This window comes from Oncorhynchus masou, chromosome 17 (genome assembly GCF_036934945.1).
Source record: "Oncorhynchus masou masou isolate Uvic2021 chromosome 17, UVic_Omas_1.1, whole genome shotgun sequence".
Taxonomy (NCBI): domain Eukaryota; kingdom Metazoa; phylum Chordata; class Actinopteri; order Salmoniformes; family Salmonidae; genus Oncorhynchus; species Oncorhynchus masou.
This window is the reverse complement of record NC_088228.1, coordinates 36,897,419-36,913,846: the sequence shown is the minus strand read 5'-3', so window position 1 is coordinate 36,913,846 and position 16,428 is coordinate 36,897,419. Positions and strand designations below refer to the sequence as shown.

General features: G+C 45.2%; 1 protein-coding gene across 2 annotated transcripts; it reads left to right on the top strand.

The window, feature by feature from the left end:
- Positions 1 to 311: 311 nt before the first annotated feature.
- On the top strand, positions 312 to 16,093 carry LOC135558960 (phosphatidylinositol 4-phosphate 5-kinase type-1 gamma-like). Of its 2 annotated transcripts, none has more exons than XM_064993210.1 (18): positions 312 to 660; positions 4,950 to 4,987; positions 5,204 to 5,299; positions 5,581 to 5,711; positions 5,930 to 6,047; positions 6,901 to 7,053; positions 8,014 to 8,313; positions 8,644 to 8,843; positions 9,030 to 9,113; positions 9,226 to 9,274; positions 9,873 to 9,957; positions 10,130 to 10,288; positions 10,491 to 10,620; positions 12,333 to 12,368; positions 12,467 to 12,550; positions 12,645 to 13,158; positions 14,359 to 14,442; positions 14,541 to 16,093. In XM_064993210.1, exons 1-18 carry the CDS (start codon positions 543 to 545, stop codon positions 14,541 to 14,543), a joined length of 2,382 nt encoding a protein of 793 aa, XP_064849282.1. In that variant the 5' UTR covers positions 312 to 542; the 3' UTR covers positions 14,544 to 16,093. The 2 variants fall into 2 exon arrangements, with proteins under 2 accessions (XP_064849282.1, XP_064849283.1); XM_064993211.1 differs by lacking the exon at positions 14,541 to 16,093 and adding an exon at positions 13,255 to 13,289 and having other exon boundaries at positions 14,359 to 14,439.
- The last annotated feature ends 335 nt before the right edge of the window (positions 16,094 to 16,428 follow it).

Below are 16,428 nucleotides of genomic sequence, written 5' to 3'. Positions count from 1 at the left end.
TCTTTACTCTGTGTGTAACAGAGTGTATCTTTATTTTCCAATTCGGAACGGAAATCCTTCTTGCTCCTCAGTATGCTACCCATCCCGACAACATTTAGTGGACAAACATGCCAAATTAAATTACGAGTTGATTTCGCATAGACTGGATTTCTGTCATTCTACATGAGCATGCTATCCGCAAGAGGAGAGATAGAGAGAGAGAGAGAGAAGGATGCTCCAATGACATGCATGACAGACTCTCCTACGGGAATGACGCAGCCGCCGCTGTCATGCAACACTGCTTGGTTTATAAGGAGCGAGGCGAGCAGTTGCCTAGGTTATAGCGGTAGTATATCCGACAAGGCAACACCAATAGGCTATTGTTTGTATTCATGGGCGTACAATTACCACGATGAAAATAAGAGTGGTGTTGAAGAAATGCCGATGAGGCCACGTATTTAGCCTATTCAACGTGATGTCAGAGTGTCCTGTAGGCTACATTTCGCATTTGCCCTTGCATCAACAAAGGACATTATATCGCGACGCTTATCCTGGAATTGTAAATGGATGAGACTGCGCCAGCGGGGGAGGCCGGGGGAGGCATGCCCACATCGGGGGCGGGTAGATCGGACCAGATGGATACGGCCGGCCTCTCTCTCAAGCTGCATTCTGGAGACATGGGTTCGTATGTCTGGGCTTTATTATGACACTAGTTTAATTGACTAAATACATTTGCATGAGAGATTGTTCAGATGAACTAAACTGTCAGGAGAGCGCTGGCAACGTTCGACGGGGAGTATAAGGGTTCATTCAGGTTTTGGTCCAGCTGTCAATTATGGTTTGTCTCAGTAGACTAAATTATCTGTCAGTTTCCAGACCTAAGAAATGATTTATGGTAATAGGCTTATAACTAACCAAGATGGTCATCCTGCTATTTCTAAAGACAAGGACAAGCTGCCAGCAACCACCAAAAGCAAAAGCCTAATTAATTAATGCAGACATTGAGCATTCAGAAGCTGACCTAGTCCTGATTAAAATGTACAGCATGCATTAGTTGGCAGGCAATGTCCAGGGCCTGACTATGTGAAACAGGTCAAGACAAACTGTCTAGTTCGGAACCCAATTAAAGGTCATGTCTGCCAGTCTGTGGCATCAGATCATGGTCAATTTCCATCAAAAGGAGAGGAAATCGGGCCTCCACCCTCAAGCTCATGATTGTATAAGTTTGTGATTTGCAGAGAGGTAGAGATTGTCTGTCTGTCTGTCTGTCTGTCTGTCTGTCTGTCTGTCTGTCTGTCTGTCTGTCTGTCTGTCTGTCTGTCTGTCTGTCTGTCTGTCTGTCTGTCTGTCTGTCTGTCTGTCTGTCTGTCTGTCTGTCTGTCTGTCTGTCTGTCTGTCTGTCAGTGTAACAGACTATCTATATGATTCTTTGATCGTCATCTCCACTATCTTATTTAATCGTGGGATGTCGATTAAGGCAGGCCGCCTCACTGCGGAAGACACATTTCAGTTGGATGCAGTCAGTAGTACACCTGACTAGGTATCCTCCCTTTTCCCTTTAGAGATCAAACTAGGCCAATGTCTTTGTCACATAAAAGTGTTACGGTTAAAGATGAAACACCAGGAAGCAGATAGAAACTTAATACATGGCGTTGAATTATAAATGAACAAAAATGCCCTGAGCCTCTCTGCCTCAGCTTTACCTGAATGTACACTGAATGACCAGGAGAACAGACTATATAGAGTGTATAGGCAACAGCGCCACAGTTTAGCCTATATTACAATAATCCTTGAATATAGGAAGAACACCTTGTACCAGATATGTATGTAAGCAAACGCACAATTGTAATGGAAGAACAGAAAACTGTCTTAGTCCTTCATAGTATTCTAGTCTGTTACTGGATGTCTATTACAGAACCCAGAACCAAATCTCTCACGTGCGCTGGCCAGCTACTCAGTTTTTGATTCTGTCACAATAGACTATTGCATAGTTCCAATGCTATTACTCTGGTATAACAGCAGTATAATGTAATGTATAATATAATGTCTTTATTTAAAGATGATAAGACAAGAGTCCGAGGTGAACTGGAAGCAGTATGTGTGTATGTGTTACAGATGGATGGTTTGGTTCATGTTAAACCAAACCATCAAGCTGTACTCCATCTTCTGTGCTTCCTGTCAGCGAAGCTGTTCAAGCAGAGTTGAACACTGCACATACACACACTTGTGCTTTCCTCCTTTGTCAAACCAAGTATGAGGGAATGAACAGTACGGAGTAGGAATGAATGAACAGTGAATTTCAATACCATGGCAGATTCCCTATTGCACATGGAGTAAATGGAAATTGAATGGGCAACAGGGGTGTTTGTGTTCGTAGTTGACACACACATTTGATTTGTACAACATAATTGACTGGTTTTCTTAGCAGCTCTTCTTGCAGTCATTTCCCTATTGAATCTTTACAGTTTCCCATCTGTAGAGAAGCAGCAACTCCCCCAACGCGCACACACACACACACGCACGCACGCACGCACGCACGCACGCACGCACACACACACACACACACACACACACACACACACACCCACACACACACACACACACACACACACACACACACACACACACACACACAAACACAGAGAGTAGCAGACCATTATCTGCTGTAATCTGCTTATCAGCAGCACTTAGACTAGTGATGGAGCTAGAGACTGGCATCTGGTACAATCCTCATCCAGCAGACCTCTAGCCCCTCTCTTCCTCTCTCTTCTATTTCTCTTCTATTTTTAGTCGCTTTTCTCTTTCTCTCCTCTTTTCTCTCTCTATTAACCATCCCACCCCTTTGCCCTCAGAACAGCCCTCAGAACAACCTCAATTCGTGGGGACATGGACTCTACAAGGTGTTGAAAGAGTTCCACAGGGATGCTGGCCCATGTTGACTCCAATGCTTCTCACAGTTGTGTCAAGTTAGCTGGATGTCCTTTGGGTGGTGGATCATTCTTGATACACATGGGAAACTGTTGAGCATGAAAAACACAGCACTCAGTTTACATTGCTATCTGAGCAGTCTGATTTCTCTGACTAAGTGTTGGCACCAGCCCAAAACTGCACCTGCTCAAGCCTGAGGGAAATTGTCTCAAATCTCCTACGTTGGAAATGAGGGATGTGTGTGTGCCTGGGAGCACACTTGTGTGTACAGCATCGTGTGCACGTGCGCGTGTGCACGCTTGCAAGTAACAGCTCTATCCCCTAGTCGGCAGTGTTTTGCTATTAGACAGTCTTACACAACTCTTGTTTACGTCTCAATAACACACGCCATCAGTCGGCCATCTTCTGAGCTGACCAGTGAGAGGCCTAATCCTCTTCCTACCATAAAACCCGCACATGCCGAACAGTCTAATGGCTACAAATTCCAACGCAGTCCCTGGAAATGTCGACACCTCTGGAAACCCAATCAGTCATTTTATGATCTGAAACCTTCTGTCTTTTCAGTCTATATTGCAAAATGAACTGTTGAGCGTTCCGTCTTTCCGTCAGTTCCGTCCGTGTGCTCTTTCTCCGTTTTCTGTCTCGGGATTGTTCTGAGAGTTATGTCTGTCTGAATGTTCCGTCCTGAGTGGTTTTTTCCCCCTCAGTGTTCTGTACACACGTTTCGTGTCCGAGTGTTCTTTCTACCTCAGTGTTCTGTCTGTTGAGTGTTTTGTCTGTCTGAGCGTTGCGTCTGGGTTCGAGTCTGTGTGTTCTATCTTTCTAAATGTTCCTCATATATAATTAGGAATTAGAACTTTGCGTGACTGGCAAAATCCTGCCAAAAAGACCCTGCTAGCAAGACAACCTTCCAGAAGCTGATCTGTTGTCTGATGGTCATTAGCCCAGTGTCATTACTAGACCTTTAGGTCGATGACTAACGAGATTGGGTTGGCTCTAGTGTGTCCCATTGTTTCGTCTCTGGTGTGTGTGTCTATCTGTCCTTCTCTCTCACTCATCTGTAAGTCTCTCTCTTTTTTTTCCCCTTGCCAACTTCCTGGCGCTGGTTGTTCCGGCGGCTGGCACCCCTCTTAATCCTGCACTCTGATTGGCTACTCACTGCTCAGGGCATCCGGTCTCCTGGGAGACGGTGGGAGTGTCAACCAATGACAGGGCATTCAGATTAGAGAGCCTGTCGATCCTAAAGAGTCACCTTCCCAGGACAGATCTGCTCTAGAAATAGATTATATCTACATTAAATGCAGACACAAACTACCGTCAGGTCTGAGTTTTGAGGTGTTTTGGTATTTTTGTGTGTTTTTGGTGGCTATAACTGGAATAGCGTTGCACGTTCAGGCTCGAGTGACAAAGAGTTGGGTGAGACATTCAAAACTCTTCAGGGTAGATATGTTTACACATACTCAGGGTGTTAAAGATATGAATATATGTAGAACCAGAATTGTTTCCTGGGTTGTGTCTGGCAGTGCTTGTGTAACATATCCATGAAGGATTAGCCTTCAACTACTACCTGTGGATATTCTGATTGAATTTGTTATTTTAATTCTGGGCATCAGTGTTGGTTAACTACACTCTGCTGCATTGTATTTCTACGTCTGTAATGCTATTTGAGCCAAGAACCAGGTGTAAAGAATCCAAGCGCAGCATAAGGCATTTGATGGATAGGTCCGTGTGTGTGTGTGTGTGTATGTGTGTGTGTGTGTGTGTCAGTAATGTCAGTATGTGTCGTGGATGGTGTCCAAGATGGTGATAGTAGACAAGCTCCGGTTGGGCCATCTTCACTACGCCACTGATACTTTCCAGAGGGAATACACCTTTTAATAGTCGTGTAGATACAGTGCATGAACACTGATGTGTGTAGCTTTGGTTTCAGTCTTTTAGTACACTGCTGGCAATAACCGGTGCATACTTTGCCCTGGAACCCTTTTCCCTGGTTCCTGAATGCATTGATGTTCTCTCCTGCTGTCTTCTCTGTTCTTCAACAGAAGACGCTGGTCCTAGGAGGGCTACAATAACAAGCGAGGTGAGGGCTAGTTACACACACACGCACACGCACACACACACACACACACACACACACACACACACACACACACACACACACACACACACACACACACACACACACACACACACACACACACACTACATCCACCTAAAATGACATTGTTTTATGCAGTAAAGCGTGCACTGCAGTGTAAGTAACCCACAAATAAAACTCGTCCCTTTTCTCCCTCAGATGCCGTCCCCCACAGCTCAGGGTCTAGGCCCAGGTCAGGAGAAGAAGATCGGCCACAGGAGAGTGGACGCCTCTGGAGAGACCACCTACAAGAAGGTACACTACTCCTTTCCTCTTCTGCATCCCTCTCTCTCCTCTCTCCCTCATCCTCCCATTCGGCTTCTCTTCCCTTTCTGCCCTCTCCTTCGTTTTATACCTGTTTTCCCTCTCTTCTTGTCTTACCTCTCTGTTTTCTTCCTCTCCCCTGACCTTTCTGCACTTCTTCTACTTCTCCTATCTCACTTGTCCTCCTTTCATCCTCTTCCTCCCTCATGTTCGTTTTCATGGCTCTATTTATGAGACTTGGGGTTTGTAACCGGACGGCCTGTGCCCTACAGACCACGTCCTCTGCCCTGAAAGGTGCCATCCAGCTGGGCATCGGCTACACGGTGGGCAACCTGAGCTCCAAGCCAGAGAGAGATGTCCTCATGCAGGACTTCTATGTGGTGGAGAGCATTTTCTTCCCCAGGTGTGTTTCTGATTGTGTATGGATGGCAGATGTGTTTGTAAATGGGGAGTGGGGGGGGGGGTTGTTTGTGTTTGTGTGTGTGTTGTGTGTGTGTGTGTGTGCATAGACACTTAAAACACCTCCAATGTGAAGTGCTCTCTAGTACGATGCCCAGTTCTCTCCCCTGTCTTTCTCTCTTTCTGGCTCCCAACCCCATATTCTCTCCCTCTTCTCACCAGTGAGGGCAGTAACCTGACTCCTGCACATCACTACCCAGACTTCAGGTTTAAGACCTACGCCCCAGTGGCCTTCCGCTACTTCAGAGAGCTGTTTGGGATCCGACCCGATGACTACCTGGTGAGAGACAGTAACCAGAGTGAAAACACTACAGATAGTCTTGTTAATATCTAGGTTAAATGTAGTATCCTACATAAGGTGATTATTTGCACAACATGACATCATTAGGATTTTTCAAGGAAGCATATGCCCCTGGCCATTGCATATTTAATTGGACCTTTCTTTAACTAGGCCAGTCAGTGAAGGTGCAGGAGAGATATGCACCGATTGATTAACACACAGGCGGGGACACACACACACACCCTGACACACATCCTGTAAAGACGTGCACGTGCACACGTGCACACACGCAGTCACTCCAATAACCTCACACTACCTGCACCAGATGGAGATTAGAGTACTAAGACTTTCTTTGTAAAGCTCCAAGCTGATAACAGCAGACACTCCGTTATAGTCGAGGCCGACTCGGAAGCAAAGTAGGAGTGTCTGTTTCTATGTCACATGGTTTTACAATGGCAGGAAAATAGAATATTTGACTCACTGTATTAATCCAGCATGAGGAATCCATTCCGCGACATTCGTAGTTGTTCTCAGAAAAAGAGAGAGTGCGGGCGTATGTCATTCTCCTCAGTGTGTAGGGACAGAGGATCTTCAATCTCTCCCCTTAAGCCTGTTCAAGCCCCTGTTCAAGCCCCATCTGGCCTTCCAGACTCCACTTCAGGGAGCTGTAGATACCCTATAAAGTGTCTAAAGAAGGAACATCTAAAGCACCCTATAAAGTGTCTCATGAAGGACCATCTAAATCACCCTATAAAGTGCCCTATGTGAACCTCTCCAGTGTTGGTGCCATTTTATATGTTATCTCTACGGCCCACTGATGTATCCTGTGTGTATATCTGTGCTTTCTCTTCAGTACTCTCTATGCAATGAGCCCCTAATCGAGCTGTCCAATCCCGGTGCCAGCGGCTCCATATTCTACGTAACCAGGGACGACGAGTTCATCATCAAAACAGTCAATGCCAAGGAGGCGGAGTTTCTGCAGAAACTACTCCCGGGATACTACATGGTCCGTATGTCACAAGCCCCTCCTTCATTCCAATGAACGTGTGTGTGCGCGTGCGTTGGTCACATATTAGCCCCCGGGGTCAACCTATGTTCAACCAGGAGGGACTGCCGTGGGCTAAGAACATCACTAAGAAACGTCACGCGCCTTAGTAGACACACGGCCAGAGGTTTTAAGTCCAACCGACTCACGTCTGTCAGGTGTCTTGGACAGACGCCAGGAGTTAGGGTCACTGCAGGCAGCATCTGCAAAGGCATGCCTTCTTAATGTTATTATAATAACGTTATTATAGCATATAGCAAGTTATTCAATAAAGCTTTTGTACACTGTTCATGTTTTTGTATCAATGTATGGCTTAAGGAACATTCATTTCCCAGGCATTTATTAGTTCTACAAATGTTTTAAGGGGAAATATTTAACTAGTCGGACTGACATGTCTAAAATCCACTGGATTGTTAGTAATTAATTTTATGTCCTACTTGTTAGCAATTGATGTTATTCTTCAATAACACAAACTCCAAAGCAGAAAGACAAATCAAGATGTTATGCTGGGAGGCAGATGTTCAGTCTCCCCTGTCCTCAGCTTTTCTCCCCGGATGCCATTTATAACCCCCCACTCTAGCCTGGGGTTGACCCAGGCCAATGGCCAAATAACAAGTATCCTGCTCCTCACTCAATATACAGACCAATGAAAACGTGGCACACATAGCTCTGAGTTCAGGAGTGACATTCCACAGATTCTAAACAGATGTTGAACTGAAAACCAACTCCTATTGATTGTTAACTCGAGTCCTCTCCTCCTCGGTGTTGTGTATTTATTGTCAAAATATTGTTATATACTCAATATGATGACACCATATCATTTCCCATTGTTGCATGTAAAGAAGACTTCAATAGGCACAGAATTATACTTCTCACTCTCCTCCTCCCTCTTCTCCCATCTTCCTCTCCTCCTCTCTCTAGAATCTGAATCAGAACCCGAGGACCCTGCTTCCTAAGTTCTTTGGTCTCTACTGCGTCCAGTCTGGGGGTAAAAACATCCGTATCGTGGTCATGAACAATGTGTTACCGCGCGCCGTCCGCATGCACCTCAAGTTCGACCTGAAGGGCTCCACGTATAAACGGCGTGCGTCGAAGAAAGAGAGGGAGAAATCGAATCCCACCTTTAAAGATCTGGACTTTATAGCAGATGTACCGGAAGGACTGACCCTGGATCAGGATACATACAGCGCCCTGCTAAAGACCCTACAGAGAGACTGTCTGGTGAGAGAGGGAGGAGAGGATGAGGAGCAGGGATATGAGGAGAGGGTGGGGGGGGGATAATACATACAGAGCTTTGGTCAAGACCCTCCCTGTCTGGTGAGAGAGGGAGGTGGGGAGGAGAAGGGGAGGGAGGAGAGGGGAAGAAGAGTAGGGTGGTTTAGGATGGGTTTACAGGGGAAACCCCAAAAGAGAGACTGGCCTAGAGAGGAAGAGAGATTAGACATGAAAGGAAGGGGAGGATGAAAGCCATTATGACCTGTGTGTCTGTGCTGTTTGGTAGATCCTCCGATCATTCATTCTGACCTTCATTCTCTGTCTGTGGTACTCCAGGTGCTCGAGAGCTTTAAGATCATGGACTACAGTCTACTGCTGGGGGTCCATAACCTGGGCCTGGCTGTGAGAGAGTCCCAGGGCTCACCAGCAGGGGGCGATGAAAAGAAGCCTCAGGCCCAGAGAGCCCTCTACTCTACTGCCATGGAGTCTATACAGGGAGGGAAGGCTTGTAGAGACACATTAGACCACGATGCTACGTGAGTTACCGAGCTGACACACACAGGCACACAGGCATACATGTACACACACACACACACACACACACACACACACACACACACACACACACACACACACACACACACACACACACACACACACACACACGCACGGTGTCTTGGAGTCCTCTCCCACTAAATGAGATTCTCTCTCTCTCTCTCCAGGATGGGTGGTATTCCTGCTGTGGATGGTAAAGGAGAACGTCTCCTTCTCTTTATTGGAATTATCGACATCCTGCAGTCCTACAGGTCAATTTCACCAAATCACTCATTCAGTCACTACTGATGTCCTGCTAATCAAAAGGGCCAGTACTAATTAGATGATGTATGAATTACTGAGTTATTTTTTACTGCCCTGCAGGCTAATCAAGAAACTGGAGCACTCGTGGAAGTCTCTGATCAGTGACGGGGTGAGTCCAGTTGCAGGTTGCCGTTTATTGTCATGAGTCTTACCTTGGAGGCAGAACTGAGCGATTTCTGTTAGATGGGCCAGCTGCAAAGTCAAAATTGTCTATATCGAGAACAAAAAAAATCATAAAAACAAAAATGAGCTTTTCTTTTCTTCATTTAAGGCATTAGGGTTAGCAGTGTGGTTAAGGTCAGGGTTAGGTTTATGATTTTATGACATTGTGGCTGTGCCAGCTGGTGACTACTCTACAGAGGTGCCTCCAGGGCAAGATTTATGACAACAAATGCCAACCTGCAGTCCAGTCCTCCAGCGTACACAGGCCCGGTGACGATCTGCTCTACACAAAGCTGCATAATTCAACACAGACAGTCAACAGCAGACAGACAAAGTGTCCTTAAACCTTTAAGGACTAACCTACGGATGGAACATTAGTCTGATACTGAGAATGGCTAGTAGGTCATTATTTCAGAACCAACTTAGACGTTTGAAAAGGTGACATGGACTAACTCTCCCATTTCAATAATTCCCTATGCCCGACTGCACAGATGTGTTTGATGGTTTGTTTGCTGAGATGGTTTCCCCTTCTCTATCTCTCTCAGGACACAGTGTCTGTCCACAGGCCCAGTTTCTATGCAGACAGGTTCTACAAGTTCTGCAGCACCACTGTCTTTAGAAAGAGCTGCTGTGAGTAGGAGACACATTACACCACCTTGCAACAAGCATTTTATTTGATATTTCAGCTCACAAACAATTTCGAGATTGAATCGATGACTCATCGAGTTTACCCCTTGACTGCTTTCTCCTTTCTCCCTCGTCCATCTCCACCCTCTTTTTCTTGCCTCTCCCTCCCCTTCAGCCCTGAGGTCTTCTCCTTCCAAGAGAGGGCGAGGGGGGGCTCTGCCTGCACCCAAAAACAGTGTCCAAACACAGCTTTCCGTGGAGAGAGAGGAGAACCAGGAGAACGAAGACCTGCACCTCAGAGGGGCTCGTGGCTTCCCTCTGCTGGAGGAGGACGGTAAGACGGTTACCACACTCCATATCCATACAGAGGCTGACCTAAGGAAACTGTCTCTCCTGTTTGAGCCAAAATGGCCGACAAGCATTTGAGGACCAATAGCTTTTTTCCCCACACGGCTATTTGGGTGAAGTGTCATGCTGTGGTGGTAGATTACTAACACTCTATCACAATCATTTCTCTCTCTCTTCTCTCCTGTCAGGTCTGAGAGAGCATCCCCACACTCCTCCGTCTTTTGAGGATGCGACCACAGCATCCATCGCTACCACTCTCTCTTCAAACAACTCTCTCCCTACCACACCCTTTGATACACCAGAACACCCACGCTTCAGGTACACACACACACACACACACACACTAGAGAACGACCGCAGCAGCAGCAAGCTGGCTCATTCTCTAACGGAAAGGTGCAGGATTCAGAAGTAAGCGAATTGACACAGTGACCAAAATCGAACTCCTGTTGCAAATGTTAAATGAAATCGAAATGTGTTTTATTGGTCGCATACACATACAGTCATTCAAACTCGCTTTTCAACCACTCCACAAATGTCTTGTTAACTAACTATAGTTTTGGCAAGTTGGTTAGGACATCTACGTTGTGCATGACACAAGTCATTTTTCCAACAATTGTTTACAGACAGTTTATATAATTTATATTTCACTGTATCACAATTCCAGTGGGTCAGAAGTTTACATACACTAAATTGACTGTGCCTTTAAACAGCTTGGAAAATTCCAGAAAATTATGTCATGGCTTTAGAAGCTTCTGTTAGGCTAATTGACATAATTTGAGTCAATTGGAGGTGTACCTGTGGATGTATTTCAAGGCCTACCTTCGAACTCTGGTTCATCTTTGGGAGCAATTTCCAAAAGCCTGACGGTACCACATTCATCTGTACAAACAATAGTTCGCAAGTATAAACGCCATGGGACCAATCTCCTAGAGATGAACGTACTTTCGTGCAAAAAGTGCAAATCTATCCCTGAACAACAGCAAAGGACCTTGTGAAGATGCTGGAGGAAACAGGTACTAAAGTATCTATATCCACAGTTAAACAAGTCCTGTATCGACATAACCTGAAAGGCCGCTCAGCAAGGAAGAAGCCACTGCTCCAAAACCGCCATAAAAAAAGCCAGACTACGGTTTGCAACTGCACATGGGGAGAAATATCGTACTTTTTGTAGAAATGTCCTATGGTCTGATGAAACAAAAATAGAAGTGTTTGGCCATGATGACCATCGTTATAAATGGAGGAAAAAGAGGGAGGCTTGCAAGCCGAAGAACACCCCCCCAACCGTGAAGCACCATGTTGTGGGGGTGCTTTGCTGCAGATGTATTTGACTGGTGCACTTCACAAAATAGATGGCATCATGAGGTAGGAAAATTATGTGGATATATTGAAGCAACATCTCAAGACATCAGTCACATTGTCAGTGATGTGTACGCCAAGGAACTTGAAGCTTTCCACCTTTTCTGCTGCGGGTCCTGTCGATGTGGATAGGGGGGTGCTCCCTCTGCTGTTTCCTGAAGTCCACGATCAGCTCCTTTGTTTTGTTGACGTTGATGGAGAGGATATCTTCCTGGCACCACTCCGCCAGGGCCCTCACCTCCTCCCTGTAGGCTGTCTCATTGTTGTTGGTAATCATGCCTACCACTGTTGTGTTGTCTGCAAACTTGAATGAATTAGTTGAGTTAATTCACTAATTCACGAATAATAATGCTTGTGTCGAGGTGCCCGGACATTCATGCAATAAAATAAGCAAGCTAGCTAAGCAGATGGTTATGTGACCTGTTAGTAAATATTATGTAGTGTAAGCTGTTTGATTTTAAAATGGATGCATTAATGCATACATGACTGTCTCTGGGAAATGTTGTCATCAAAATGCTCACATTTTATTATATTGGCCTAAAATATTGGTATCATCATTGGCCCTAAAAAAGTATATATTTTTCTCTAACACACACACGCACGCTCCTACAGATACAGACTCACACACATGCTCCTACAGATACACACTCACCTGTCCCTGTTCTACCCCACAGGAGGCCAACCCACTCTCCACGGGACCGTGAGGGGAGGTAAGCAGTCTTATTTCCCTTTCAATCTAACACATCTCTTCTCACCATTCTGACTCTCATCGATGGTCCGATGTCACTTCCTGTGCTGTCCCCTGTAGTTTCAGGCCACAGCAGGAAGTAGTGGCGGTGCACGAGCAGACCATCACTGTAGCTGTAGAGGTGAAGAGGGAACCTACAACCAGGTACACACACACACACACACACACACACAAGAACGCACACACACACACGTATGTTATCAACTGTCTGACAGCGGTGTTTCTATCTCTGTCACAGTGTGGTTCCAGAGGACCTTCAGGACTCTAAAGCAACAGAGGAGGAAGTCATCACACAGACCACAGCTGCTTCCCCCACTTCCTCTACACCTCCTTCAACCCCTCCTCCATCCTCCACTACTCCCTGCTCAGTCCCACCAGCATCCACTCTCCCTCGCTCCCTTCCTCCCTCAGTCCCTTCCTCCTCTGCCCCTCACCCTCACTCTAACTCCACTCTCCCTTCTTCTTCCACTCGTCCTTTCTCCACCAATCAATCATCAGCTCACATCGCCTCCACCCTTCCACCCTCTGCAGTCCCTCCAGCCTCCAACTCGCCCTCTTCCACCACTCCCGCCTCCACCCTTCCCTCCTCCCCCCACCATTCTTCCCCCCTCCTTCCAAGCACCCCTCCCTCCTCTCTCCCTCCGAGTCCCCAGGTGACAGCAGAACGCTTTTCGTCCAATCATCTGTCTGTCACCTCGTCCATCAGCCACAACTCACTGGAGGGGGAGGTGCCAGTCTCAGACATCTACTTTGTAAGTCGTGGGTGTGCGCGCGTGTGTAACAGTCTTCAGCGTGTGAGTGTAGCTCTGAAGCTCTTGTGGTTTACTGGGGCTTTGGATTTCTTACAGTCGGGCAGTAAGGACAACGTGGTTGATCTATGAGGGTGAGGGTTTGTGTAGTTTGCTGCCATTGATCATTAATCACAAAGTGTGGCTTGAAAGCATGTGGCAATGTCGGTTACTCTCCCTGCAATAAAGAGGTTGGATTGAACCCTGAGACACCACATGCCTGATAACAAACATTCCGCTGAAATAGCAACTGGGAGAGAGAACAGTATACAGTGCTAAAAGTCTCTTTTGTGTTGTGTCGTGTGGATTGCATGTTGGCTTGTGGCATGTGTGTTGTTCATGCCTGGCTGATCCATATTAATCCAGTCATGTGATTTCTTCTTATAATCCCCCAGTCATATCATGATGGGTTGTCAACTGCAATCTGGCCTGGTGGTTCATTCACCATTATGTTCTTTGGTCATCCATTTTGAATATGTATTATTCCATTCTCCTCCACATTTTTACTCTCTTTTTCCTCTCGCTCTCCACTGTCCCACCCCACCCATGTTGTCACAACATCCTTCTGTCCATCTCTCTCTCTATGTGTCTCTGTCTCTCTTGCTCTCTCCATTCCCCCTCTTTTTCTCTCACTTCCTTTTCCATTTCTCTTCATCTACCCCCCTTTCCTTACCCGTGTGTGCATGTGTGTGTGTGTGTGTGTGTCTTTGTGTATGCACGTGCTTTGTGTATTATCAGTATGCTGATGGGAGGTATTGGGTGTACTCCCCAATTCTGGGTCGTAAGAAGCTCAACTCAAGCTCTAGCTGCAATGTAAGTCACGGCTGCTAGTTGCACAAGCCATAGTCCGTCGTAGTGTAATGTCAAGTGGTGTAGACTGGTGTCGGCTTCATTCCCCTGATTCTGAGCTTCTAGAACCCACCTCAAATCACCCCCTAACATAGCCCCTTAGGCACTTTGTGCAACTTAGATCGGAAAGGATCGGACAAGTGTGAGACAAAATGGCAAAACAACTAAACAATTAACACCCAACATAGGGCTAGAAGACCTATTTAGGACTTGTGGTCTTCCTCCCTAAACGTACTTTTCTCTCTCTTCCTCCGGTTTCTGCGAATGCTGACCTGTGTGTCTGCTGCCCCTGCTGGTTGGGTGGTGTAACAACAGAATCAGGAGGACAGGAGCTGGGTGTACTCTCCTCTGCACTACGGCTCAGAGTCCAGACCTGGCTCTGACGGGGAGAGCGAGACAGTAAGTGTGCACTTCGTCCATACCCCTACAGAGAAGTTTCCTTCACTCATACCCTAACTCTAACTCGCCCTCTCTCTCAAATGTCTTTTTCTCAACAGTAAGTTGAGTGGAGTCTCCAATGTAAGCGAATCACTTTGAGAGGATTGAAGACTACAGACAGAAGCCGTGATGCTTTGCGTCGCTCCAGGAAGCTCTATGAAGCTTCTACAGCATTGTGTAACCCTTGTGGCCCAATCTGCATGTGAAGGCTTGTTTTACCCACATGGATGGAGAAGGATTCTGTGGGAAAAAAATGAATGAAATGTTATTTCTCTGCTTTGGCAACACCTTCGTAACACACACGCATGCTAACACACACGTCTTCACACTCACACACCCTAACATTGTCCTATACAAGTATGCAACAATAATGTGCCCTTTGCTGCAAAATCAACTCATAAACATGAAAAATATGCATAATCTTCAATGGGAGTATTTTGAATAAAACCATATTGCAACCATTTCCAAACATCAGGCTGCCCAGAGAGACTATCGTAATAGTACTTTAGTTGGTCTTGTTGTGTTAAGAATGATATTTGTCTTTTGTTAACTGTGCTGTAATATCACAAATGGAATATCATGTGTTATATTGTCTTGGTCAGGTTTTTGACTCCTATGGTTAAATGTTGGAGAGTTTTGTCTTTTTATGAAGCAGAACTTTGTTTTTCTCAAGTTGTTTATAATGTTTTGTGGTGTTCACTGGTCTGATGGTGGTGGTTTCAAATTCAGCTCAATCAATAATGTAAGTTGAGAATCGTGAACATTTCTGTCTGGAATTGTGCTGTGCTCCGTGTTCTCACAGGGCATACTAAAGTCTTCACAATGGTCATGAAAACCTGAACATTTTATTTCATTATTAGCCCTCTAAAACTATCATTTTGTAAATGTTTTTTTTTAACCATATCTTTGTCATTGTTTTACATTTAAATGTTACATTTGAGTAATCTAGCAGAAGCTCTTATCCAGAGAAACCTACAGTTAGTTGGTGCATTCATGTTAAGATAGCTAGGTGGGACAATCGCATAGCATATGCATAGTGAGGACACATTTCCTCAATAAAGGAGCTATCAGCAAAGTCAGAGCTAGAAAGGGGGGGGGGGGGACAAGCGGTCAGTTTTTATTTGTTGAATTATTTGTTTCCTCTATTGCTGGGGATTGTTTTTTTGTGTTTTTTTAGATATACTGAACAAATGTGATATAAGATCATATAAATGTGTTATTATTGCCTTACTGAGAAATATTCCCCTGGTCAGTTTCCTTTAAAAAAAAATAATTTTGATCAAATGGGCCAGGGTAGGTGTAATATAAAATATGGTAATATATGCCATTTAGCAGACGCTTTAATCCTAAACGAATCACAGTCATGCATCCATTTGTACCGATGGGTGGCTCCAGCGGGAATCAAACCCACCACCCTTGGAGTTGCAAGCGACTGAGCCACACACAGGACCAACACAGTGTGTTGAACTTCAGCGTAACTTTCAAAAATAATAATATGATTATCATTATTTTTAAAATACTCAATTATAAGAGGTCCATACACTCCTCAGTAGTTCTATAATGTCATTCTTCAGCATCTAAGAAGAAACAAATATATTTTGTGAATTGTAAATAGTGTGTGTGGTAGTGGGTGCGTGGGTGACAAAGCAAAAGGGTTGGTGAGGAAAATACGATATTGCACTTTGTCCTGGTCGATAATATAAAACATCAAGGGTTAAAAAAATTACAAAGTTGTTCCAGTCCAGGGAACTTTAAAGGCTATAAACATTACTGTAACATTTAATCAATGTCCATCCTTCTAAAGGTGCAATCTGTACGTTATCTGGCTCACTGTGGCAACCAGACAAAGGACAAAAAAACACAATTGACCTGAAACAAAACACAAAGAAAAAAAATATTGTTCAAATTTGTCAGTGATACTGTACTTGTACGACTTCATCATCAATC